Source organism: Pelophylax lessonae (assembly GCF_965119305.1).
Source record: "Pelophylax lessonae genome assembly, chromosome: 10".
In the NCBI taxonomy this organism is placed as follows: Eukaryota; Metazoa; Chordata; class Amphibia; order Anura; family Ranidae; genus Pelophylax; species Pelophylax lessonae.
In genome coordinates, this window is record NC_138777.1 from 214784719 (window position 1) to 214812434 (window position 27716).

Consider the following 27716-nt stretch of genomic DNA (forward strand, 5'->3'; position numbering starts at 1 on the left):
TAATAATAACATCATTTTTTATGGTTGTGTACCTAGATTGCAGAGATGATTGTCCCCATAGAAATGGTGGGAGGGTATTATAGTCCCTAGTTCCCCTGGTTGCTACTGGATCCTAAGCGGGTTTGGTCTGAAAAGTAAATTAAGTGTTGAGGCAAGCAAACCCCAGTTCTACAACCGGGAATCACCACTCCGAATATTAAGTAAAATGGTTCACAAGTTGTTTGTTAGAGTATTTATATGACTATGTATCATATTTATTTTACTCTCACTTTCTGTTTGATGTACACAATTCTTCAATAAATTAAAATATATTTTACTAAATTGCCTACACAATCCCATCTTCTTTCCCCTTTGGCTTGAGGAACCAAACCCCCTTTTCCATTATCCAAACCTTAGGTTTCCCATTGATCAATAACATTTACCCTTTATACATTTTAGACTGGGTGCCTCTAGATATTAAATTCTTTTAAAGGGTTCCGCGACTTAAAAAAAGTTTGAGAAATGCTGGTCTAGAGTATATTAAAAGGATTGGAGAGCCAGAAAACATACGTGAATACAGTAAGAGGTCAAAAACCAACACGTTTTGGGGCTCGAAGAAGCTCCTCCGTCAGAGCTAAGAAACAAGATAAAATAATATAAACTTAGAATCTAAAATTACAGACACTTCATGAATTGTAAAATAACCTAATCAAAAATTAATTACAATTCAATATATTATAGAACACTATCTGCTGTAAAAAAAATGTATGTTTCACTCTATTTGTTCTAGTTTATTACAGTCCTACAAATTTCAGGATCCGCCACATCTGCACAGGAACTCCAATTTGCTGCTGACAGCCATGTGGTGCACATGCAGAGGGGCGACTGTTCGGCCGGAGCTGTCAACAACCCGATCGATAGATTCAGGCATCCATGTGTGTTACCAAATTGCTCACTGGCCTGGCAAGGCAGCACTCATGTTCTCTGTGGGCACAGCAATGTTCCATTTGAGATGGAAAGGGTCTGATCAATACAGGAAAAAATAAACGTATTGATGTTTTATTTTGAGAGCAGTGGTGACATGATTCAACACTACGCCTAAAGGGCCACTCTAACCAAACATCTGAAACACATGCAAAGCAACGGTTTAAAATATTAACTGGTAATTGAACTTCTTATTACTCTATCTGTGCACCTGCTTTCACATCATCTATAATGTCAAAGGTTTGTGGACTCCCCTCTAAATTAGAGAGTTCAGGTGTCTCCAGTGAAGGGTCCTGGTAATACCACATCCTACAAAGACGTTGCAGACAATTGCGCCTTGTGGTAACAGTTTTGGAAGAACCATTTTCTGTTCCAGCATGACTGTGCCCCTGTGTACAAAGCCAGCTTCATAAAGACATGGTGTGACCACTTTGGTGTGGAGGAACTTGAGTGTCCTTTACAAAGTCCTGACCTCATCCCCATTGAACACCTTTGGGATGAGCTAGAATGCCAATTGTGAGCCAGGTTTTCTCATCCAACATCAGTACCTGATTTCACAAGTAGGCACAAATTCCAACAGACACCCTCCAAAATCTTGGGAAAAGCCTTCCCAAAAGGGTGGAGGTTGTTTTAGATGCAAAGAGGGGGGGGGGGGCAACTCTATATTAATAAGCATGGTTTGAGACATGGGAAATCCAACAAGATAGCTTGTATAGGTGCAACAGGTAGAAGCTTTGGCCATACAGTGTACTGCCCAGAGACATAAATTCCACCATTCATTACTGGGGATCCTCAGGAATCTAAATAATCAAGTGTGAGCACAGAGGTCATTCTGTCCTAAATATCCAATCAGGACAGAGGATGTGGTGTAGGTAATCTCCAGGTAGCTATTGTAAAGCAAGTGAGATAAAGCTGATAGAAACCCACTGGAGCCAGATGAGAGAACAAGAGCGCTTGAGGTACATAAAGACTCCGGGAACCAATCAGAGGGGCAGAGGGGGGGGGCACAAAATGAGAGCATCCAATCAGGACAGAGCTGGGAGAGCAACAGAAAGGGACAGGGTAGTGCTGCACTGCCCTTCATTCCCTTACATAATTCTCCTAAATTTACTTAGCTGTCCTACAGGATCAGAGCAAGGTGTCACTGGGGGTGTCTGTGCTTTGGGATGACGTCTGTGTCTGTATTGCGTCATCTTAATGATACCTACTAATTCCACTGCCTTTCTGCCAACCGATAACCCCACCCCCCACCCCCCCCAACACCCCAAATTCTGGTAATCTCAGGCCCAGCCACCTCCAAATGTTCAGAGGCATGTACATGACACAGACCATTTATCCGCACATGGCCTACAAAAATGGACATCCAGATTGTAGGGAAGGTGAGAGATTAAGTTCTTTAACTCGTCAGTCTGAGGATGTCCAATCAGGACGAAACACGTCAGGAGGGTCCATGACATCATCACGTTAGAAAAAGCAGGGTGGAGCAGTATGAAGTGTCAAATCTGTCAAGTCGTATCAGCGAATGGCGGCTCCAAGATACATTGGGATTGAAGGCTTTATTTATGTGCTGCATTTGTGAGTGTTTTTTATCTATTCTGGTCTCTAATGAATGTGTACAGAGAACACTATGGATTGCTTTGCTTTTTTACATGGCATGAAGATTATATATACTGTGGAGCATTAAAGCCTTTTTTTTCTTGGAAGAGAGCAATTTAGTGGATTTAAAAGGCTGTTCTAAGCACTGATGGCATTCTGTGATGCAAAAGTCTATTATTTAAGTTGACAGCATTACCCAGACACGGGGTGTGGAGAGAAGGGCATCTGTAGAGGAGAAGACTGAAGAGTATTGGACTTTTGAGCGTCTTCTCACCTTGTGCACGTTTGGACTATATTCTATCATGTACAGTGCCTTGCGAAAGTATTCGGCCCCCTTGAACTTTGCGACCTTTTGCCACATTTCAGGCTTCAAAAATAAAGATATCAAATTGTAATTTTTTTTGAAGAATCAACAACAAGTGGGACACAATTATGAAGTGGAACAAAATTTATTGGATATTTCAAACTTTGTTAACAAATAAAAAACTGAAAAATTGGGCGTGCAAAATTATTCAGCCCCTTTACTTTCAGTGCAGCAAACTCTCTCCAGAAGTTCAGTGAGGATCTCTGAATGATCCAATGTTGACCTAAATGACTAATGATGATAAATAGAATCCACCTGTGTGTAATCAAGTCTCCGTATAAATGCACCTGCACTGTGATAGTCTCAGAGGTCCGTTTAAAGCGCAGAGAGCATCATGAAGAACAAGGAACACACCAGGCAGGTCCGAGACACTGTTGTGGAGAAGTTTAAAGCCGGATTTGGATACAAAAAGATTTCCCAAGCTTTAAACATCCCAAGGAGCACTGTGCAAGCGATAATATTGAAATGGAAGGAGAATCAGACCACTGCAAATCTACGAAGATCTGGCCGTCCCTCTAAACTTTCAGCTCATACAAGGAGAAGACTGATCAGAGATGCAGCCAAGAGGCCCATGATCACTCTGGATGAACTGCAGAGATCTACAGCTGAGGTGGGAGACTCTGTCCATAGGACAACAATCAGTCGTATACTGCACAAATCTGGCCTTTATGGAAGAGTGGCAAGAAGAAAGCCATTTCTTAAAGATATCCATAAAAAGTGTCGTTTAAAGTTTGCCACAAGCCACCTGGGAGACACACCAAACATGTGGAAGAAGGTGCTCTGGTCAGATAAAACCAAAATCAAACTTTTTGGCAACAATGCAAAACGTTATGTTTGGCGTAAAAGCAACAAAGCTCATCACCCTGAACACACAATATCCACTGTTAAACATGGTGGTGGCAGCATCATGGTTTGGGCATGCTTTTCTTCAGCAGGGACAGGGAAGATAGTTAAAATTGATGGGAAGATGGATGGAGCCAAATACAGGACCATTCTGGAAGAAAACCTGATGGAGTCTGCAAAAGACCTGAGACTGGGACGGAGATTTGTCTTCCAACAAGACAATGATCCAAAACATAAAGCAAAATCTACAATGGAATGGTTCACAAAAACATATCCAGGTGTTAGAATGGCCAAGTCAAAGTCCAGACCTGAATCCAATCGAGAATCTGTGGAAAGAACTGAAAACTGCTGTTCACAAACGCTCTCCATCCAACCTCACTGAGCTTGAGCTTTTTTGCAAGGAGGAATGGGCAAAAATGTCAGTCTCTCGATGTGCAAAACTGATAGAGACATACCCCAAGCGACTTACAGCTGTAATCGCAGCAAAAGGTGGCGCTACAAAGTATTAACTTAAGGGGGCTGAATAATTTTGCAAGCCCAATTTTTCAGTTTTTTATTTGTTAAGAAAGTTTGAAATATCCAATAAATTTTGTTCCACTTCATGATTGTGTCCCACTTGTTGTTGATTCTTCACAAAAAATTACAGTTTTATATCTTTATGTTTTGAAGCCTGAAATGTGGCAAAATGTCGAAAACTTCAAGGGGGCCGAATACTTTCGCAAGGCACTGTACATGTTTATTATTATGTATCACATATGAACTTTGGAATTTATATTGTACACAGTGTTTTGTGTGTTACTGCACTTATTTGTTTTGTAAGTCACAGTACATATTTCAGTACACCTTGTTTATTTTTCATATTATTTAAGGTATATTGGACATGTTAATGGTGTATTTGAGATTCTAAGAGATTAGACGTATTTTCTAGGAATGGGGAGAGCTGCACTTATTTAGGCATTGTTTTATAATTAGTCTAGTGGCTTGAATTCGGCAGCTCTTCACACTTGGGATGGGGGGACCTAGAGAAGTAGGGTTCAACCAAACTGAGAAATTCAAACGTAGATAGGCTCAAAATAATTCTCAAGAGTCCAAAATAATTTTTTGGTATCACAAGTGAAAACTGGCCAACAAAATTCTAAAGGCATGTACACACAATTAGAAAACCGTACTAGAAATTACAGCTTTGGAAGCAATAATAATAGTCTAATCGTTAGTAGCACAGCTTTCGAGAGCTGATAACGACAGTTCATCCGATATTATCCAAAGGGACAAGAACGAAAAATGTTTCTCGTATGATACCAGATCGTACGTTTATCGTTACAGCCATACAGTTTTCGTCCAAAAATGCAATACTGTACATGACAATACATTACATCAGGGTTTCTCAACCTTTTTTCAGTCAAGGCATCCTTTAAAAATGATGGAGGCACCCAATTCTAAAATGTAAAAACTATTCTAATAGTTTTATATAATGCGGCAACATCCACAAGTTCAACATTAGAGGTGATTTAGGGTCCTTTCACACGGTCCACCTCTGCCGGCGGACTCCGTGCTGCTTAGCGGGGAATCGACCTGCCGATCCCTGCTGAGCAGGCGGATGACAGCTCCGTCTCCGCTCTGTGTGCGGAGAGTGAGCTGTCAGATCCCGCTCTCCTCTATGGGGGAATCGGATGAGAAGGGACCGCCTGTCCCTTCTCATCCGATCCGCTGGACGGATGGAAAATAGGGTTTCCATCCGTCTGGATTTCACGGACAGGATCGGAAGCGGATAGCAGCGGGTGTCAGCAGACATGTCACCCCTGACATCCGGTGCCCCATAGGGATGCATGGAGGATCCGATCAGGTCCGCCTAAAAAACTGACAGGCGGATCTGATCGGATCGTTCGTGTGAAAGGACCCTTATTCTTCCAAAGGAAATACACTTTTGCCCACTGGCACTGACTCGTATTCAAATGTTTCTCTTCTCCCTCCGTTTTTCTCCATCACTTAGCTAATGTGACCCTATCGCTGATGGAGAGGGGCAGGGGACGGTCAAACAAGGATGTTGGTTAATTAATATGCAGATGACTGACATCCTCCTTATTAACCAATGACGCCATTGGCCGTTAGGACACCGGCAGCTAGAAGGTTTTAATGGTGCACAATGAAAACGTGTGTTTTAGTGTAACTAAAAGGCAAGCTTCATCCACACGCTGGCTTGTATATATTTTTTGGGCAATTTTTAGGCATTTTGCCAATGCACCCCTGAAAAAAACTTCAAGGCACCCTGGTTGAAAAAGGCTGCATTACATCACTTCTGAATTTTTAAAATCTGTCCTATGAGAAATTTCATCAATTTAGTAACCTCATTTTCGATAAGGGACTAGCATGCAAAAAAAAGAACAAACGAATGATCACTAGTGTCCGATAAACTGTGTGTACCAGGCATTAGAGGTGGCACGGGACCCAGCTTTTTGTAAATATTAGACTATCTAAGGCTAATATGGCCTGGTTTAGCAACTCCCCACAAAGCAGGGGCCTTCTAAGTTAAAGGGGTCACCAGGCTTAAGTAGTTCACACTGGAAGGAGTCCAAGTATGTGACTTACTAATACACAAAATGCAACCACAAGGAGCCAACGCGTTGTGGGGGCCAAACCATATCCTTCATGAAGGCTTTAACATCTATCACCTATGGATTCAAATAGTGACAACCTGCTTAAATCAATCACAGCAAGGGAAAACTCTATTACATCACGTCTGGAATTACATAGCCTTGTGATATTGAAACAGGTCCTTTATGCTGGAATTTTAAAAGCCTATATTGGCACCTGGATACTGTTTTAAAGACAATGGATCACTAAAATAGATACTTGGAGGGTTGATTTACATAAATTGGAGAGTAAAAAAATATGGTTCAGCTCTGCATAGAAAAAAATCAGCTTAAAGGGACACAAATACCCCCACTGATACTAATGAAAAGGCACAATTCCTCCTAAGGACACCAAGGGAGGGCCACAATTCCTCCCAATGACACCAATGATGGGGCACAATTTCTCCCAATGACACCAACAATAGGGCCCAATGACATCATTGTTGGGACACAACTCCTCCCAATGACACCAAGGATGGGGTAAAATTCCTCCCAATGACACCAATGATGGGGCACCATTTCTTCCAACGACACAAACAATGGAGCCCAATGATACTAATGATGAGACACAATTCCTCCCAATGACACCAACGAAGGGGTGCAATTCCTCCCACTAACACCACTGATAGGGCATTATTTATTTCCCACTGATGTCTCAACCTTTTCTACTTCCATTCGAAGAACAGTAAACTGGCCCCTTGTTTAGAAAGTTTGGAGACCCTTGATCTATAGAAGTCAATGGGACTCGAAAACTCCTGGTTTGAAATCTCTGCGATAATAGTCATCAGTGATTGAACCTGCAATTGCAGCCAAAATCTACCATGGCGCTTTAAGGTCAGCTTCCATTACTCTGTGATGATCGAATTTCAACCTGCTGCCAAAAAACATGGCCCTTTCTGCACTTTCCACACACACAAAGCCAAACATGAACATTTACAACGCTGCGCTCATCAGCACATAAAGCCATCTCTCCAGGCCAGGTGTTAGTGAGCCTGCCTTGTTCATCTTCGTTACACAGTACAGGATAATAAAGTTTGACTTTTCAAAAGGTAGGCACGGAGCGCAAAGGACTCTGCATTGCAGGGTTGCAATGATAAATGTGTAATTGTAAAAATGAAAGATATAATAAAAAAAACACACACACACACAGACAATGCAGTGCAACTAAATGAGATTCTCATTTTCTCTTCAAATACTCCCCGCAAAAAGTCTCCCCGGCCTCGGAGGCAGAATAAGAGGTCATACATCATATTCTCCGAGCCGAGATCAGATAATATGACGGTTACATCAATAAGTGGTTAAGCAGAACTGCTCTCCAGAAAAGGTTGCATTGTCTAACGTGGTTTTATTTAGTTTTGCTGTGGAGCAGAAGGGCCGGACCATTACTTACAGCCGCAATGATAAGGCGACGGCCGGATGGTGATGGATGACTCAGGAGGCCTGGGACGCAGCCTGCCCGCCTAAGAGTGCAATATTAATTTCTCTGACTGCCCCACGACGGCCCTCCAGCTTTAAACATCAAACAAAAAGACGTTGTGTTATGTGACAGAGCTGGTAATAGGCCGACGATCAGTGGCCACTTTAAAGGTCCACCTGCTGGTAGACCAAACAGCCAAGCATAGGCTTGGAGAGCTTCATGATGACTGTACAGGTCCATAAAGAGAATATAATCACTGAGCACCTGGTACGGTCTGGAAGACCATGTCTAAACCTTCCACAGTTATCCTTGTCACTGGGATAAGGTGTCCTCATTAAGAGGTTTCCTTGCACTTCCTGTTGTGCATGATTAACATTAATGGGACAGGAAATAGGGGTAAATCCCAGAGAGGACACAGATGGCACATTAAAGCATATCTAAACCCTAAAACAAATACATTTTTTAATGCATCTTATCCTTTAAATTAGGTGGTGCATTGGTTTGCTTTTTTTTAGGCTTTTTTCTGCTTTATTTTCACCTGGTGATCCTGCCAGTACCACATTTCCTTTCTGAGGGTATCTATGGAGGAGCAGTGTTGTTACCCTAGGCTGCCCTCCAGATATGGACTGCAAACACCAATATCTATCCTTATGAATATTATTCTAATCTCCATTAGACAGAGGGGTGTTGCTTTGCAGTTCACAGCCAATAGCTGAGAAAGGTAACAACGTTGCTTGAGATATTGCTTATGGAGCAGCTCAAAGTAGAGGTGAAAGTATATCCATGTGTCCCAGAGCACGGGGTGCAGCCTTATCCTGATACCAATCCAGAGGGCTAGTAAAGAGGAAAGGTTCGCTACTACTCCCAAATTGCTTGAGATATCAATGCACAGGAAGATACAATGACATTGGATTTCTTGCAGGATCAATGGGAATTTTTTTATGTACTTGTAGAAATGTCCTCAACTCCAAAAAAGTAAACAAATGCAGCCAACATATCTAGAGAATGATAAACTGCAATATATTACATTTTTGTTCTTGGGTTTGGATATAATTTAATGGCTCGAAAAAACATTTTTTTTCCCTACAAAATACCGTTGTGAACCTTCTTCCTGATTCAGGACAACGGTCAACCATGCCTTTGTAATAAATGTTAAAAACATCCCAATAAGCGTGTCCCGGAAGAAGTCCTGTTGTGACGAAACATGTAGAGCGGAGTGTCATGTTCACGTCATCGCGTCTTACTGAAAGTGACGGCGGACAACGTGGCCTTCTAGCCAGATGCTATTTGGAGATATGCGCAATATTATTGTTCTCGTGTGAGTGTACTAGTGCCCACCGGCTAAAACAGGAGAGCGCAATTTACTAAAATATGGTCATATTGGAACATGTTTGTATATTCGGATGAAGGGAAGACCCTCTTGGAAAGCTATTCTGGAGAATAAAGTCCTCCCACCCTTCTTGCTAATGCACATGTGCACCAAATCACCCTGGCTCCCCCTAACCCACCGCCCCTTTTTTTGTCTCTTCCCTCCATCCCACTCCCTTTCCTGATTCCTATTCTTTCAGGTGCATATAGGCGTCCTTTATATATGTGTGTGTGAACATTGCTCTAAGTCAGTCTCCCATCTCCACCTCCACTAACACACAGACCAGGTACTGGCCCCGTTCATCACGGATTCCAATAAGCAAAAAAGAATTCTGGTTGGCCACACGTCCAGTAAAATCACCTTTATTTAAGCAAGTCCATAAAAACAAGTCCAAAAACACAAATAGAGGGAAACAGCATCACCAGCTAACGCGTTTCACGCTCCCTTAGAGCTTAGTCATGACTAAGCACTAAAGAAGCGTGAAACACGTTAGATGGTTATCCTTTTCTCCTCTATTTGTAATTTTGGACATTTTTTATGGACTTTTTGAAATAAAGGTGATTTTACTGCATGTGAGGCCAACCAGAATTCTTTTTTGTTTATAGGAGTCCTTTAGTTTCCTTGTTCTTGTTTCTTTTCCTTTAAAAATTGAAGTGTCCGCCTGAGCAAACTCTGTCATATTTTCCCACAGTTACCTCCTTGTTTTTGGAAGTAAGATTTTATTTGTGTTTTCTTGATGTCAGAATACCTTGCATTTTCTGTATCTCGCATTATACTACCATGCTACTTTGAATAGTCTTTGTATTATGTGAGATATTGTATGTATTCTGTAGTGCATTGCTCTGCTGGATGATTTTTTATTTTTTTTTTTAACAGAAACGTTTTTATCTCAAGAAAAGGAACATACATTTTTTTTAAAAAATAGAATAATAACACTGGCATATTAACAACAAAGTAAAACCAAACTTAAGGCACGAGAGGTATACAATAAGCATAATCATAATATAAATAAGAAAAAAAATTTCAGAGAAGAGGGAAAGAAAGAAGAAGAAAAAGGGAAAAGTCCAGATTGGCATAAAGTCATATGTAGGCAACAATCATGAAAGATTGGGGGGGAAGAAGAAGGTAAGGAAAGCGGAAGAGGTCAAGAGGGGTGGGGGGGAGGAGGAAAGAGGGAGAATAGCAGGGGCGGCTTGTCCATTGAGGGTGCAGGGGCGCCGCTCCCCCCCCCCCCATCCATGCATCCGGCCCCCTAATCTACATGCGGGGCGCCGGACGCATGGATTCCAATGGTGACTTTTTTTTTTTTATGAAGCAGGTGATTAGAGCCAGAGGCTCTAATAGGCTTCAGAAAAGGGAGTGCTTGGGGCGGAGAGCACTGCCCCCGAGCCAACCCAGTTTTATGACAATAGCGTGAGACCCCTTTCCTGATTGTCTAAAAAGAGACATGATTTTACTGGCCATTGGACAGGAAGAGGGAGGAGACATCCAGCCAGCCATCCGTCCCTGGAGGGGGGAGGAAGGAGGGAGGGGGTGTAGAGATGATTGCAGGACAGCTACCCAGCCATCCGTCCCGGGGGGGGGGGGTGTAGAGCAGATTGCAGGCCAGCCACCCAGCCATCCGTCCGGGGGGGGGGGGGGGTGTAGAGCAGATTGCAGGCCAGCCACCCAGCCATCTATCCATCCCCGGGGGGAGGGGGTAGAGCAGAATGCAGGCCAGCCACCCAGCCATCCATCCCGGGGGGGGAGGAAGGAGAGGGGGTATAGAGCAGATTGCAGACCACCCAGCCATCCATCTCGGAGGGGGGGGGGAGGTGGTGTAGAGCTGAATGCAGGCCATCCACCCAGCCATCCATCCCGAGGGGGGGGGGTTTATGTTTGGGGGGCGAGGCAGGGGAGGGGTACAGGGGCAGGAGGGGGGAGGAGGGAGGCTACTGGTTGATTTAGTCCCCTTTTACACCTTCAAAGTCGCATGACCAGTCCCACTCCATGATTTCCAATGAGTACCATTCATATCTGTATGACTTCAAGTTGCAACGACTTCAAAGTAGTCCCTGCGATTTTAATGCTTTTTGAGATCCATAGACATAGGCATTGCTTCAAGTCCAGGCAAAATCCCGGTAAAATCACAGCAAAAAAAAAAAGAATGAAATACATTTATATACCAAAATTAACATTTTTTTTTTCACACCACCTTTGTACAAATCTATATACATATAGAGCATTCGAACCATCTGATCTTTGAACTCACTTGAAATTCAGTCTGGAAAATGGATCCCAGGCGAAAGTGTTATAACACGAATTCGAAAAGACACAAAAGAAGGTTCTGATGCTGTCGGAGTCATAGAATACCAGAACACACCGTGATGATGATCTCCCATGTAATTCCAGACGAAATACGCCGGGTTGTGCAGGAAATGCAATACCAAGCTCGGAAGAACGGACACCGATATACTCCTCACTATCCGGGGGGACTTGTGGCTCTCTGTATATATCATTATCACCAATAGGATTCTCTTACAGGAAATGGAATAGTGTGATTGCTACGGTCCATTATAATGAGCAAATATTCCCTCCATGCAGAAAGGGCCGCCTCACTCTCTCTCTCAATTAGCAATACTGGAAAGTGCATAAAACCAGCTTCCTGTTTGCAAATAAAAGGCCATCTTTAACCCGATGCCATTAGGACAATTACCGCCTGCTCTGGAAGTGGTAGGTCAAAACACACAAATTACAATCTGGTCAGACTTAGGCGGTTAGGAACAAGCATGGACCATTTACACCAAGTATGGGTTTAATAAAAAAAATAAAAAATAAATGTAGCACCCTACAAGGTAGGTGCTAGGCAAAGTATAGTGGGCCTTGTCTGCTTATCAGCAGGGCCATGATTTTTAGCTGGGCTGTCATGTCTCCCAGGTGTGGCTGTTAAGCCTGGGGAGTCCACTTACTGTGCTCAATGAGAGGGCTCTCATTGGGCGGTGGAGGAAACCAACCAATGGCTCCCCCAGGCTTGTATCTACCCCAGAAAGGCAGATTCTGCCGCACAGCATTCTGGGAGTGGGTAGAAGGTTGAGGGGACCACATGACGCAGCATCTTTGGCGGGAAGAAGAGTCCCAGGAGGGAGAGGACGGCTGTCTCTCCTCCTGTCAGGAGGATCGGGTGTCCCAGGCGGCTTGCCTGAGGGGAAAGAGGGCTGAGCTGAGCTGCAGAGAGGATCCGGTGTTCAGAGGACCAGCGGAGCTGAGATGGGTTGGGTTTCAGGAAAGTATTCCCAGTCGGGACTCGTGAGTACTATAAACTGCCCCTGGGGGTCTGCCTAGTGAGAGGGGACCACTTTGGAGAAGGTCAGTGGGATCCAGGAGCTAGCTAGCCGGTGCAGGAGCAAAAGGAAAGGGGGTGCCAATGTTGACCCTGAAGAGTAAAAGGGGGTGCCAGTGTGGATTCTGAAGAGTAGAAAGGGTGCCAGCGGTTGTGCCCTGAAGTGTTAAGTGTACAGCGTGCAGTGTTCAGTAGAGTAAAGGGGGTGCCAGCGTGCAGTGTGCAGTGTTGAGAGTTGCAGCAGAAGCAGTTTATAGAGGCTACCTCGGTCAGGAAGGACTGGAGGGAGCAGTGCTAGACTTTTGAGCTAACCAGAAGTGTCAGAAGTTTCACAAGCGTCAACGGGCGTTGACCGGTATTCAGCCAACGTCAAGGCAGCATCAGTAGGCATTTTTCTTCAAGAGTCCCAATTTGTACCTAGTTGAGCCAGAGGAGTATCCCACTCATTCCCCTCTCCCATCCCCACATAAAATAAACAAAACAAAACCAAGATGCCGGACTGTTCATTGTCTCATATCTCACACTTGGGTATTCAGCTTAAATGGGTTGCTGGCGTTTCCGGTAACCATGGCAGACCCACATCAGGCCCAATGCCTGGAAATTCTGCTACATAAATAAACAGAGGTTAACCTAAACCTGATCAGTAGGATTAGACATACAAGCAGCTGAAGTTCTATGATAATCTTGACTTTTCCTGTAAGGCTCCATTCACACCTGGGCATTTTTGAGTGTTTTTCAGCTCCAAAAAACGCTCAAAAAAAAAACGTTCCAAAACACCCAACAAGTAAAACCCCATTCATTTTAATGGCCCCTGTTCACATCTGAGCGTTTTGCAAAATGCCTGTAGCTGAAAAAAGTACATGAGCTTCTTTTTGGGTTGATTACCAGCATTTTTGATAGATGGCAATGCCTGCCTCCAAATACGCCTGAAAAAACCGCTTGAAAATCGCAGTAAAATTGCAGTAAAAATTGCGGTAAAACAGTACGCTCAAGTGTGAATGCAGCCTAAGTGTTGGGCTTGCCCCTGGGATTGTGCCCACATTGCTTCCTGAACCGCCCTCTGATCCAATGGGCAGCCTTGTTAGCCAAAAGGAAACCCAGAAGGCAGAAGGAGACCCTGAGTTGAGATTTAGATAGAACTTCTGCTGCTGCTGTTTTCTAACCTGATTTCAATGCTATGTTGACTCAGCTGTGGTCTGTGCCTTTAAAGAGTAACTCCACTTTTGTTGAGAAAAAAACATTCCCCTCTGGGTGATCTCTGTACATTACAAGGATTGTAACAAACTTTGTTGCAGATTCCTACCCTTTCTTATTCTCAATAAATCCCTCTGTGTTTCTCTGTGTCCATTTGGTAAGTGAGTCTAATAGGAGTGGTTTCATAATTATTAACCAGCTGCTGCACTTGAAAGACTCTAAAATTGCAGGGTCTGCATCCCTTTAGACATGATTTCCTAATGGGACTAATGGGCCATACACACTACAAAATTTTCTGAAGACTTTTTCCTTTAGACTTACCAAAACCAGATAATATGAGGTCAAACCTAAACACTTTCAATTTGTATGCAATCTGGCAGGCCCTTGCTCTACATAGAAAAGGTAAATCTGAAGGAAAAAGTCTTCAGAAAATCTTATAGTGTGTATTGCCCTTTACTCATCAAAAATGACATTTGTGGCGCAGGGGATGCCCAAAATCTGACTTGTATCTTAGTGCAGATTTCTGGAAAAATCAATGAGCCAATCACATAAGCAGGAAATAATGTTTCTGGGAGGCGTTTTGTGCACAGAACTCCTCCAGGTAGGCATATTGCATTGCACAGTGAAAAAGTTAGAAAAATTCATTCATGTGCAGGTTTGATAAAGTGTCCCAGTGCTGAGATGATAAGCAATAATCACTCGTGAAAGTTATCCTCCACCGTATAGATAAAATTCGCACTCACCAGAGCTATAAGCTGTCTAAATTATAGGACAGCAATAGCATATATATCTGTTGGTCTCATAGTCATGGAGAACCTTGAAGATCGAACCAACCACTGCAGGAGTACTTCTCCAGATGGATGAACGTCTAAACATGCCACATATATGAATCCAAATAGAAAAGAAAGGTTTATAGTGTAGTATGGATATAAAAAAAAAAATGTAATAAAAACAACACCAATACAAATAAAACACTGACCAAACTGTGCAATGTAAACAGGCAAGATCCGATGATATAATACAAAGAGCAGACATGAGTGGTGGCTGAACCTCAGGAATGTATCGGTAGCTACTATCGGATATTGCTTGTTTACATTGCACTGTTTGGTCAGTGTTTTATCTTTCTTTTTACTATTATATTGCATTGCACTTTACAGAAAATTAGTGAGCCAATCACACAAGCAAGAACTGATGTCAGTATACATTCTGTGTACAGAACACCTCCAGGTAGCCATATTGCATTGCATTTTCAGAAAATAACAGTGGCTGCCGATTGAAAAAGAAAGGTCATTTTTAATAACATTTAATTACAATATGACTTGTGTTGCAATTGTATGCGCTATATTGGTATTATTATTTTATTTGCTATTTTTTTCCCCCACGAAAGTGGAGTTACCCTTTAAACCAAAGCTGTTCTTGAAATACTGAAAGCAATAAGCTTGCCATTTACCAGTATACATTTCCCCATCCCAAACATCATCAGTCACCTGTTTGCCTGCAGCCCTGTAAACAGCAGTTGTTACGGTGCCGGAGCCGAATGTCGAACATTTCAACGAAAAAACACCCCTTCGCTCTTCTCCTGAGCGACTCATAAATGCAATCTTCCAGTGGAAGGTTTATCCAAATGGAGGGGGGAGGGCAGACCATCCGGGGGCCGTGCACTTTGCAGGATTTGCTTTCCTATGGATAAATGCAATCAAAGTTTATCTGTTCACAGAAGCCGACCGGACGGGATTGTTTCAGCAGAAAGCAGAAGAAAATTGTAACTAATGTTGTGGAAAATGACTTGGATATTGCCTGCTCGGAACGGCATCACAATTAGGCTGGAATGGGAAGCACAGATGGAAGGGGAGACAAATGGAAACAAATCAACACAAACAGGCACTGTCAGGAGTACTTTACTGACGTAGAGTAATGAAAGCATTACTTAAGGTTCTCTCTGCGTGCCGATTCAATCTGCTCTGGCGGAAGGACAAGGCTCTTTGCCAACACTAACCAAATCAGCGTTGAAAGAGGCATGCTCAATAAAAGCAAGGTAGACATTGATAGGGACACTATGGTTTTATATTGTTGGACATGAGATTCCAAAACCATGGTATTTATTTGGAGTTGCCCCCTCTTTGGTGCTATAAAAGCCTCCACTCTTCTAAAAAGACTTTTCACAAGATTTTGGAGGGTGTCCATAGGAATTCGAGCCCATTTATGAGGTCAGGTACTAATGTTGAATGAAAAGACCTGGCTCACAATCAGAGTTCCAATCCAACCCCAAAAGTGATCAGTAGGGTTGAGTTCAGGGCTCTGCCCAGGCCACTTGAGTTCCAACAGTTGGAAGACACCTGGCCATTGCCTATTGAATGTGGCATTCCACAAACATGGTGATTAGCATGGGGTTTGTAACCCTTTTGTGGCTTTAACAGCCTCCACTCTTCTTGGAAGGCTTTCCACAAGATTTTGGAGTGTGTTTGTGGGAATTTGTGTACATGAGGTCAAGTACATGCTGCATGCGAATACCTGGCTCAAAATCAGAGTTTCAATCCACCCCAAAGGTGTTCAGGAGGTGGAAGTCAGGGCTCTGCCCTGGCCACTTGAGTTCCAAAAGTTGATGGTAGACACCTGACCATCACACCTATATGAGCCTGTTGAATGTCCCATTTCAAAACCATGGCCATTAAAATGGAGTTGGACCCCCTTTCAGCTATAACAACCTCCACTGTTCCTGGAAGAGTTTCCATTTTGGGAGGCGTCTGTTGGACTTTGTGCCCATTTGTGAGGTCAGGTACCGATACCGGATGAGAAGACCTGGCTCACCGGTACCATTCCATTTCAGGTGTTCAGTAGGGTTACAGGACACTTAAGTTCCTTTATGAAGCTGGCTTTGTATACAGGGGCACAGTCATGAAGGAACAATAAATGATCTTTCCGAAACTGTTCTCCAATGTTGGAAGCACACAACTGTCTACAATGTTTTTATATATTGTAGCAAGAACAGTACCCTCACTAGAATCGTCTTAATGCGGAGTTCCACCTAAAAGTGGAACTTCCGCTCTTTTGCTTCCTCCCCCCCTCCGGTGCCACATTTGGCACCTTTCAGGGGGGAGGGGGTTTTTGACAGGTACCCTTCCCCACTTCCAGGACACGGCGTCCATCCCGGAAGTTCGGCCCCCTCCTCCTTCCCCCCCGCCGAGCCAATAGAAATGCACAGCGTGCTTCGCGCATGCGCAGTAGGGACCTTAACGGCAATGGCAGCGGCAGCACCCAACAGCCGATGGAAACATCACCTCTGTTGGACTTTGTGCCCATTTGTGAGGTCAGGTACCGATACCGGATGAGAAGACCTGGCTCACCGGTACCATTCCATTTCAGGTGTTCAGTAGGGTTACAGGACACTTAAGTTCCTTTATGAAGCTGGCTTTGTATACAGGGGCACAGTCATGAAGGAACAATAAATGATCTTTCCGAAACTGTTCTCCAATGTTGGAAGCACACAACTGTCTACAATGTTTTTATATATTGTAGCAAGAACAGTACCCTCACTAGAATCGTCTAAATGCGGAGTTCCACCTAAAAGTGGAACTTCCGCTCTTTTGCTTCCTCCCCCCCTCCGGTGCCACATTTGGTACCTTTCAGGGGGGAGGGGGGAACGGGTACTTGTTTTTGACAGGTACCCTTCCCCACTTCCGGGACACGGCGTCCATCCCGGAAGTTCGCCCCCCCTCCTCCTTCCCCCCCGCCGAGCCAATAGAAATGCACAGCGTGCTTCGCGCATGCGCAGTAGGGACCTTAACGGCAATGGCAGCGGCAGCACCCAACAGCCGATGGAAACATCACCTGTGGTGCCGACATCACTCGACTCCAGGACAGGTAAGTGTCCTAATATTAAAAGTCAGCAGCTACAGTATGTTTAGCTGCTGACTTTTAATTTTTGGAGGGGAAGGCGGATCTCCGCTTTAACTCAATCATTTGAATGGTTGTCCACATGTTTGGTCATATAGTGTAGAATTTAGAACAAATGGACTTACCATGGCACACAGAACTGCCTCATTTAAATAACTTGTTCATTCGATATACAAACTAGGCTTCATGTTTTGGTAGCCATTTTGTCCCATTTCAACTTCTGGTAGTCAGCGTCAGTCCATTAGTTTTGGAATATATCACTTAAATTGATATATTTATTTGTTCTGCTTACAGTAAGCCTTCCATAAGCAAGGAAGGTGACAGGATGAACAAAGATAGTTTAGTTGTACTGGAGATCAAAAATCAGATGAAGGCATTGTCAGAGGGAGTATTGTGATCACCGTGAGAGGTAATAAACAAACAATCTGCTAGTGTTACACTGATGCATTACTCAGCATGAATGTATATTATATTTGATGCTACATCCACCGCTTTAAGAAATGCCTACTTGTCCCCGGAAGTTTACAAATCACAGGTGACACCACGTTCAGCTGGTGAAGTGTGAGTGGTACCTAACCTTCAATGTAAAAATTGGTTTATGCAGACCGCTTGCATCCAAACAGTTATTTGTATTCAATATCAAACAGCATCAGCTGGATTTTATTTCATTTGGACATGATTTGCATATATATTACATTTTAAAAGCCACGTGTAAAGCTTTGTGAAACGTTTCCAGAGCAGGCCCTGGTGATAACGTGACATTTACTGAAGGCTGAGAAAACATGGAGACTGCAAACCATCAGGACCCCTGACGCACAAACTGCAGAAGCTCCTTGTCTTCTAGATGTACCTGGTACCTGGTGACCATAGCTGCAGCCATAATGGATCTCAGGGTCATGGTCCTAGTGGGAAATTTAAAGCTGAAGTTTAATCTGCTTATTTTTTGTCTTCCCTAGTTTCTCTCTTTCCCTCTTCAACATGCTAATGACATTTTTAAATAAAAGACTTCTTTTTACATGCCATACTTAGTGTTGAACATAGTGAGAACATTCCTAGGTCTCTGTGATTCTCAATGCCGTGTAGGCCAATCATAACTGGTGGGAAAGGCCAGAAGGGTGCTGTACATAGCTTCCTGAAAACAGAAACGGTAACACCTTCACCTGATGCTGAAACTTCATGACTGAAAGAACTGAAATTTAACGAGTTAAAGCATGCCAGGGATAGTCAGACTGGGGAGAAAAGACCTGATGATCCTGGACATTCCCGAGCCAGGAAATGAGGCGGGCTCTATCTGACTTTCTGCAGCGTTTAATGAAATCAGAATAAGCAAGAGGAGCCTGTACAACTCTGGGAGACTTAAGTGAAGGCACAAGTTCAACCCTTTAATTCACATAAGAGGTGATGGAAGGGGAATACAAATGTTCCAGAGTCAAAACTGTGGCCCAAGGCCCCCTAGCACATGGGTGAACCTCAAGTCGTTTTATGACCGATGATCAAGAACAGATGGCAATGTATCACTATGGGTGGCCGGATGTAAGTGGATGTCCATCCTTTTTTATCCGGGTCCGTTCAGGTTCACCAAACTGAATGCAATATGTTTGCCTTAGATGTGGGTGAATAAAGGAGGACATACGTCTATTTCACCCATAGAGATTATCACAAGATGGAAAACAAAACTAAACGGACATGAATGTTTCCATTTTGATGGATGATTCTGACAATAGAGGTGCCCATATGAAAGGGCCTAAGCTAGGACAAAATCCTTATGTGACACATTACAAAATTTAAAGTGGAGTTTTGCATCTAAATATGAATGTCCTGCTCATCTCTCCGCCATTCCCTTTTGGATAGTGTCTTTTTTTTTTTTAAATATAAAGCACCTTTTTTTACCTTTTCTTCTAAAAAAGATGCACTTCCATCCAAACCCAGCCACGGCGCAGTACGTGATATCCTCTTCGCAATGGATACCAGTGTAAGCAATCCCAGGAGCCAATGGGCATCCTCCGTGACTAGCATCGCATTACTTCTAAAGCAGAAATGAAGCAATGCTAGGCTAGGCTACGGCCATGAAAAAGTGCCACTGCACATGCGCGAGATCGGGAGGTGCTTGCTGGGAAGCCAGCAGCACCTTATCGCGGAAGAGACTCCTACTGGGCTTCAGATGCCCACACTCAGGATGGACATTTCCTGGAACAGGAGGGTACAGTGAGTACCAATACTTTTAATAACACAGAAAATGTTGTCAGATGTGGCATATGCCGTTTTCTAATACATAATTGGCGACTATCACGGGGGTGATTTTAAAAAAAATGCTGGAACTGACTGGAACTTCTCTTTAACCCTCCTCTTATGTTAGAATTCCGTTACTATCCATGATGTTTAGGGTCAGTTTTGACCCGTGTTTTAAATTAGCCATAAAATACCCTCTGAATAATTATTTATCATCAAATTTGTTTCTTACCTCTTGGTTACCTTGTTAGGCTTCTTTATCCTTGAAAAGATTGGTTTTAATATTTTTGGTGTGACCCTTAGACCTTTCTTTTGATAGCATACCTCTCATTTTCAAATTTAAAAAATGGTAAAATAAAGTCAGCAACTCTGAAATGAATTTGTCCTATGTTTCTTCACTTTATTTAGAGAAGCAGACAAGCAGGAAAAGAGATAGGCCCCTCCCTAACTACAGCTCACAGGGTTGAGAGGGGATTGTCTGTCACTGTTACTAAGCAGAGAGAGTGTTTATGATTTCAGTTTTGGCACTTATTAGTGTCCTAAAATCCTATATTATAACTGGGTCAGAATTGACCCTAACACCATGAACGTCTTAATTTTCACCACAGTATTTTATAATTTAGTGAAAAGGATTATTTTTCTATTACATTGTTTAAATAGAGGTTCCTGACAAAGTAAAAAAATCTTGATGCAATAAACAAATTTATGTGATACTTATAGACATTCAAAACCTGAAAACGGGTCAGTTCTGACCCTAACATAAGAGGAGGGTTAAACTGATTAATATTTTTTTTTGGTTCCATACATTTTTATTGGAAATAACCTCAAAAACAATACAAAAGAGAAGAAACCATCCAACGTGGTCAAGTATACAGCGTATATAAACACATTTCAGTGTCGTAAATGTGAATTGCAGAGGCATCAAAACGATGTTATGCCTTGAGTACAGGAATATGATATATAAAAGAAAAAAAACAAAACTTCAACAATAACTTTTGAAAACTGGCTAATGTCCAACCATACGTGCCAAAAAATATGGGTATTGAAGGCAAATTAAGCTATGTCATGTCTCAAAAGCACGAGGATTGCGGGTAGGTAGGGAAAGGGGCTGATGGTTATACAGGTCACTCAGGAAGAGTAACCTATAGGAATCAGGTATATGGGGTTGTGGAAGAAATAGAGGAAGAGCAAAAAAAAAAATAAAAAATTAATTAATTTTTGTAACGCAGCCCCTAGGCAGAGCACAGGTGTGAATCATTCACAACATCCAGAAGAACCCTTAGCAGCCATCTTGTTAAAATTACAGACACCACCCACCAAAGAACCCTGAAGAAGGGGGTATTCCCCCTAAACATGTCACCTGTTTTTACAAAGACTAACACCAATAGCCCGTGTATTGGGTAAATAAACTTTTTTGAACTAATATACTACAATATTTGGAGTATTCTTTCTCCCTCCCTATTACATTTGGTTGTTTGACCTGGAGCCTAAGGAGCCGTTACCAGCCCATAGGATTACACCTAGAGGGAATCCATCTAGCCCAGGGGGCTTTTAAGCTCGAATGGTCCTAGTGCCATATGGCATTTAGGACACACTACATCTGGTAAGTGACCCAACTTATTATCCACTTGGGACCAGAAATTGCTGAGATATAGCCAATCAAGCCTGAGCACGTGCACCTTGAATTTTGAAGATTCACTTTCACTAAGGACATTATACTTCTTTGAGCACAAAAGTCACCGTTCACTTTGGACTGTTCATTTATCTAATTTTATTGCTGATTGTGATTTATTTATTTCTCAATTTTATTATTTTACAACCAGTCACTTATGCACTTTATGACACTGTTTAATTATTTATTGGAAATTTGATGATCCACGTATATATATATATATATATTTTTATTGGTATCAACTTATGACATACCTTCCGTATATTTATTCACATTTATTTTAAGAATTGGAATGGATATTGCTATCCATTAATTTACACCACAACAAGCGCTGTATTTGGTCCCAACAGACCATTCACATATAACACCAATAAGACAAAGATTTTTTTTTGCAACTGAACACTTCTTGATTTTTGTCATTACAGAGGAAAACAAGACTGTTCCACAGTCCAACGCAGCCTTTCTCAACCTTTTTAACATGGAGGAAGCCTTGAAACAACTTTCCAGGCTCAGGGAACACCTCCTAATAATTATTTTGTTAATGGTTCACAGTACATTAGTGTAATGGTTACTTAGAGGAATGTTCTTTACATTTGTGGACATAATCCCTCTCCCCAATCCCAACATTCATCATTGCTGGAAATGGTTACCCATCTGAGAGGCAGAGGTTTCTCATTGCTCGAGGAACCTCTGGAGGAACCCTAGGTTGAGAAAGACTGGTCTAATGCTTCAGACAATTGAGGTTATTTCCTTAATTCCAAACTTTCTATTTTCATCGAAAGCAAACATTATACAACATTTTGCTGCTTACAATTGGATCTCTCAAAAACTGAAGAACTGAACAAAGATTCACCAACAACCTACAAAACGATACACTGAAAATAGTCAACCAAAGGAGGAGGCTAGGGCTAAATAGGGCAATTTAAGGTAGCTCAATTAGACTGCTCAGAATTGCTTTTGTTGGCCTGGGTACATGGGTATTGGTTTTGCATCAAAACTCTTTCTGCCCCATACAATTTAATATAGTTATTTTATTAGGAGGAGGTCAACCGCGGGTATATGGACCTGTAACAGAACTCTAATGAAACCCTGAATTGTCTCAAACTGATCTCTAACACAATGCATGCTGCATTTGCCATCTATACGAGTCCTGAATGAGAGCTGTTACATAAGAGATGTTTAAGAGTGACTGATCTACACTTGCAAAATGCCGCAATTTAATCACATAGAAGAAGCTGTTAGCAACTGATCTCATCTTTTCCCCTCCATAGGCTTCAAAGAAAGTAGGACATAGCTCAACAATCGCTCATTTAGGAGATTCTTGGGCAGTTTTTCCTATTGAAGTATACCTTGTGAGATTAAAGGGTATGCAAAGAAGAAGCCGCACAATCTTGCTCCCACCCATGGGACCAGGTCCGGGCCAAATAGGTCCCCGCACTCAGATCAATGAAGCCTCCAATTGGCGATTCTGGGCAACACAGAAAGAGAATGTGAGCCCCTAACTACATTAGACTGTCCTGGTATTTTTACTCTTTCAGAATGGGAAAGTAAGGGCAAGACTCTAATGAGCTGTTTTAGGTAACACAGGCAGAGAATATCCTCCGCAGCCAGGAAAATAATAAACCAATGACAGTAATTCTCTCATAACACATCCACATTAGCAAATCATCACATGGAAAAGCAAATCTGAAATCTCCCATCTCACCATCCTGTGTGAGCCCAAAACTATGTCAGACTGTTCCTTTACTTTTCCCTGTGCAGCATGGGAAAGTAAGGGAAAGGCTCTGATTGACTATTTTGGGTAACGCAAACAGAGGATTCCCACCACAGTAAGTAGAGAATGTCCAACAGTAAGTTGATGAACGTCCTTCTCTTAAAACAGATCCTCATTATTAAATCAACATTGCATGGAAAATTAAATCTGGAATCACTGTTTTCAAATTCCTGTATGAGCCCCCAACTATGTTAGACTGTCCCTTTCCTATGGGAGAGCAAGGACAAGACTCTGATTGGCCAACTATGTTAGACTGTCCCTTTCCTATGGGAGAGCAAGGACAAGACTCTGATTGGCTGTGTTGGATAACACAGACAAAGGATGTCCACAACAGCCAGAGAACTAGTAAGCTGATAACTGCAATTCTGTAAAAAAAAGATCCATATTATTAAATGAACATTGATGAAAAATCAAATCTTAAATCTCCCATTTTGAAATCCCCGTGCAAGCCTTCAACTATGTCAGACCGTTGCTTTACTTTTCCTCATTCAGCATGGGAGAGTAAGGGAAAGACTCCAATTGGGTGTTTTGGGTACCACAGACAGAGGATGACCACTTCAACCAGGCAAATTGAAAGTACGTTGATGATCGTAATTCTCTCTTAACAGTTCCACATCAACATCATGTGGAAAGGCAAACTTGAAATCTTCCTTTTTGAAATACAATGCGAGCCCCCAACTACAGAGGTTGGACAAAAAATATGGAAACACGGAGTAAAATAACAAAATCGTTACTTAATATGGTGTTGGACCACCTTTGACATCCAAGACGGCCTGAATTCTCCTGGGAATTGACAAATTTTATTCGGGGTCACAATCCTGGGCAACATTCTCTTGTCTCTTTCAGTCATTTAACGATGTTGACTGTGCTTATGCTTATCAGATGACGTTTTCCCTGAAAATGTATATGCCTTGATAGCCTTTGACACTGTACCTCGCGACACTGCAAATAAATTGGCAACTTCAGTCACAGAGGCACCAGCTAAGCGGGCACCAACAATTTGCCCTCTTTGAAATTACTCCATATTACTAGCAGCGCATGCAGTGAATGATTAAAGTAAGGTTTTCCACCTGTTATTTAGGTGTCTTATCATACAGTGGAAGCAAAAGAATGTAAGGAAAGGGGGGGTAGTCTATTTTAGGGCCCCCCTTTCCCCCATGGGATGGTGGTGGTAGGAATTTTAAGCCCCCCCATTGATTGATTTCAATGGGAGTTTCTTTGATTGGTCAAAAAAGCTGGTTGGGAATGTTCTGGGGGGGGGGGGGTCTTCTAGAATAGGTCATTTAAGGTCGCCTGACCCTCCCAGGAAACTCCAGAAATTCCCAGGACCCATATTTAGGCAGTAGGCTGAGGGGGGGGGGTCTTTGCCAGTCAACAGAGGGATATTTGAAGTGCGCCTCACTGATTCTGTTTGCAGTATAGAAATTCCCAGGACCCATATTTAGGCAGTAGGCTGAGGGGGGGGGGGGTCTTTGCCAGTCAACAGAGGGATATTTGAAGTGCGCCTCACTGATTCTGTTTGCAGTTATAAAGTATTTATTGTTTAAAATAGTTATGGTGAGTTGTTTATATTTGTGAAAACCAATAAAAAGGCCATGACCAATATTAATCCAGTTTGGTGTGTTTACTGTTCTTTGTATGTTTGGAGTTTATGCCGACTATCGTCCCATGTTACATCACTTCTACTTGCAACGGAAAACATGTCGTCACTTTCACACCTGCAAATCGTGTAGCGTTTCTAAATTTTTGTCCAACCCCTGTATGTCCGACCGTTCTTTTACTATTCCCCATACAGCATAGGAAGGAAAGGGAAAGACTCTGACTGGGCAACAAAGAGAGAGAGGATGTCCATCAATGGCAGTCAACTAGTAAGTTGATGACCATAATTCTCTTGTAACAGATCTACGTGAATACATTAAAACAACATGGAAAAGCAAATCTGAAATTTCCCATCTCAAAATCCTGTGTGAGCCCCCAACTATGTTAGACCATTCTTTTAATTTTCCCTGTGTATAATGTGAGAGTAAGGGAAAGACTCTGGTTGGCTTATTTGGGCAACACAAAAAAAGAATGTCCACCACAGCCAGGCAAATAGTAAGTTGATGACTGTAATTTCTCCTAACACAACCAACATCACATGAAAAAGTGTTTCTAAATTTTTGTCCAATCCCTGTACGTCAGACCGTTCCTTTACTATTCCTCATACAGCATAGGAAGGAAAGGGAAAGACTCTGACTGGGCAACAAAGAGAGAGGATGTCCATCACTGGCAGTCAACTAGTAAGTTGATGACCATAATTCTCTTGTAACAGATCTACATGAATAAATTGACACAACATGGAAAAGCAAATCTAAAATTTCCCATCTCAAAATCCTGTGTCAAGCCCGCAACTATGTTAGACCATTCCTTTACTTTTCCCTGTGCATAATGTGAGAGTAACGGAAAGACTCTGATTGGCTTACACAGACAGAGAATGTCCACCACAGCCAGGCAAATAGTAAGTTAATGACCGTAATTTCTCCTAACACAACCAACATCACATGAAAAAGCAAATCTGGAATCTCCCTTCTCGGAATCCCGTATGAGCCCCCAACTACGTCAGACCATTCCTTTACTTTTCCCCATGCAGTATGGTAGACTGGGAAAGACACTGGTTGGCTTATTTGGGCAACACAGACAGAGAATGTCCACAACAGCCAGGCAAATAGCAAGTTGATGACTGTAATTTATACTAACACAACCAACATCACATGAAAAAGCAAATATGGAATCTCCCTTCTCGAAATCCCGTATGAGCCCCCATCTATGTAAGACCATTCCTTTACTTTTCCCTGTGCATAATGTGAGAATAAGGGAAAGACTCTTGTTGGCTTATTTGGGCAACACTGACAGAGAATGTCCACAACAGCCAGGCAAATAGTAAGTTGATGACTAATTTATCCTAACACAACCAACATCAATTGAAAAAGCAAATATGGAATCTCCCTTCTCGAAATCCCGTATGAGCCCCCATCTATGTAAGACCATTCCTTTACTTTTCCCCATGCAGTATGGGGGACTAAAGAAAATACAGATTGCCTGCTTTAGGCAACACAGACAGGAACATTGACAAGCCTTTTCCACAGAGCATAACCTTAAAGCCTAACTCCAGCCATATTTTTTTCAGTCTGGATAAAGTGAGTAAGAGTTAAAATTTCTGCCAGGTTCTTATTACTGTCTGACCCTTTATAGGAGATTATTTCTTATCTCTGTGATGCAGATACAAAAATTACCATGTACAATTGTCACCATTTGTTGGATTTTCTAAGCTTTCCCCATTTTACTAAAATTGTGTCCTTGTTCAAGTGATTTCCCATCATCTGGGAAGATGATAGAGTATCTAACACTTCCACAAATTTACCAACTTTGGCTGGAACTGTGCTCTAAAAATAATATAAAATGACTTAGACAAGAAAAAAAAAAAAAGAAAGGTAGGAAGGAGTCTGACCTGGAGCCAATCCCTGCTGGTGAATCATTTCCACAGGATCTTGTAGGTGGATGAAAACGACGAGGCCAGCAAGTCCAAACAGCAAGATGAAGGAGAACATGCATGTCAGCCTCATAATTACTCCTCTCCGATCAGTCCTGAGACCAGCCAAGAAAATATACCATTCCAGCCACCGTCAGGAGTCCATCTGCTCTCATTTTCTCATCTTCTCACCTCTGTCCTGTGCAGCACCACTAGAACACATAAAGAAATACATAGGCTTTAAAGCGGACCGATCATGAAAATTTACTCTTCGCCATAATCAAAAAGACACATCATCTGGCCTTCATTGTGGGTGTTTCATGTCATTAGAGACTGCAGAATGTCTATTGTTTTCCTTTGGTAGACATGAAAATAATCGGCAAAAGCTTCAGAAAGCAGATTGCCAACAGCAAATATGTCTGCCCATTGTACATACTGTATATAATTACAAACCATACATAGAAGCAAGGTTTTTTAAAACATCACAAAACACAGATTTTTTTTTAATAAATTGACCAATTTACATTTAAATCTAAAAACATTTGAAGCATTTTTGATACAGTTTGACCTCCAAGCCAGGATGGGTGAATGCAGCCTCCCAAACAGGCACAAGAATATTGTACTGTATACTATGTATTTACAACCCTCCAACCAGGTTTAGGTTGGAAGTTAGCAAACGCTTTTTTCCAAAATTTGATTGGAGTTGGAAAGGGTTAGAACCTCTTTCAGGTATTAGATGTTGTCTGTGTTCCTGCTGGATAGGTTGCACTATTTTCAGGTGTGGTCTCCGGTACAAGAAGTAACATGAAACATACACAAATGGGAAAATAGAATACAATAACCATGTGGCCAGAGTTATGAAACTTCCCCACTCTGTCTAGAACGTAAAGAGGAATGTTAAAGTGGTTGTAAACCCTTACATATACCAGGTGAAGTGACTATCC

At 42.3% G+C, this 27716-nt stretch overlaps 1 protein-coding gene across 2 annotated transcripts in view; it reads right to left on the minus strand.

Annotated features, from left to right (window-relative positions):
• The window catches only part of CHST8 (carbohydrate sulfotransferase 8), a 565115-nt gene that overhangs the window by 353689 nt on the left and 183710 nt on the right, over positions 1-27716 (minus strand). For both annotated transcript variants that reach the window (XM_082270418.1, XM_082270419.1), the window contains exon 2: positions 26752-26984. In XM_082270418.1, coding sequence (XP_082126544.1) covers positions 26752-26866 — 115 coding nt within the window. In that variant the 5' untranslated portion in view covers positions 26867-26984. The remainder of the gene's footprint in view (positions 1-26751; positions 26985-27716) is intronic.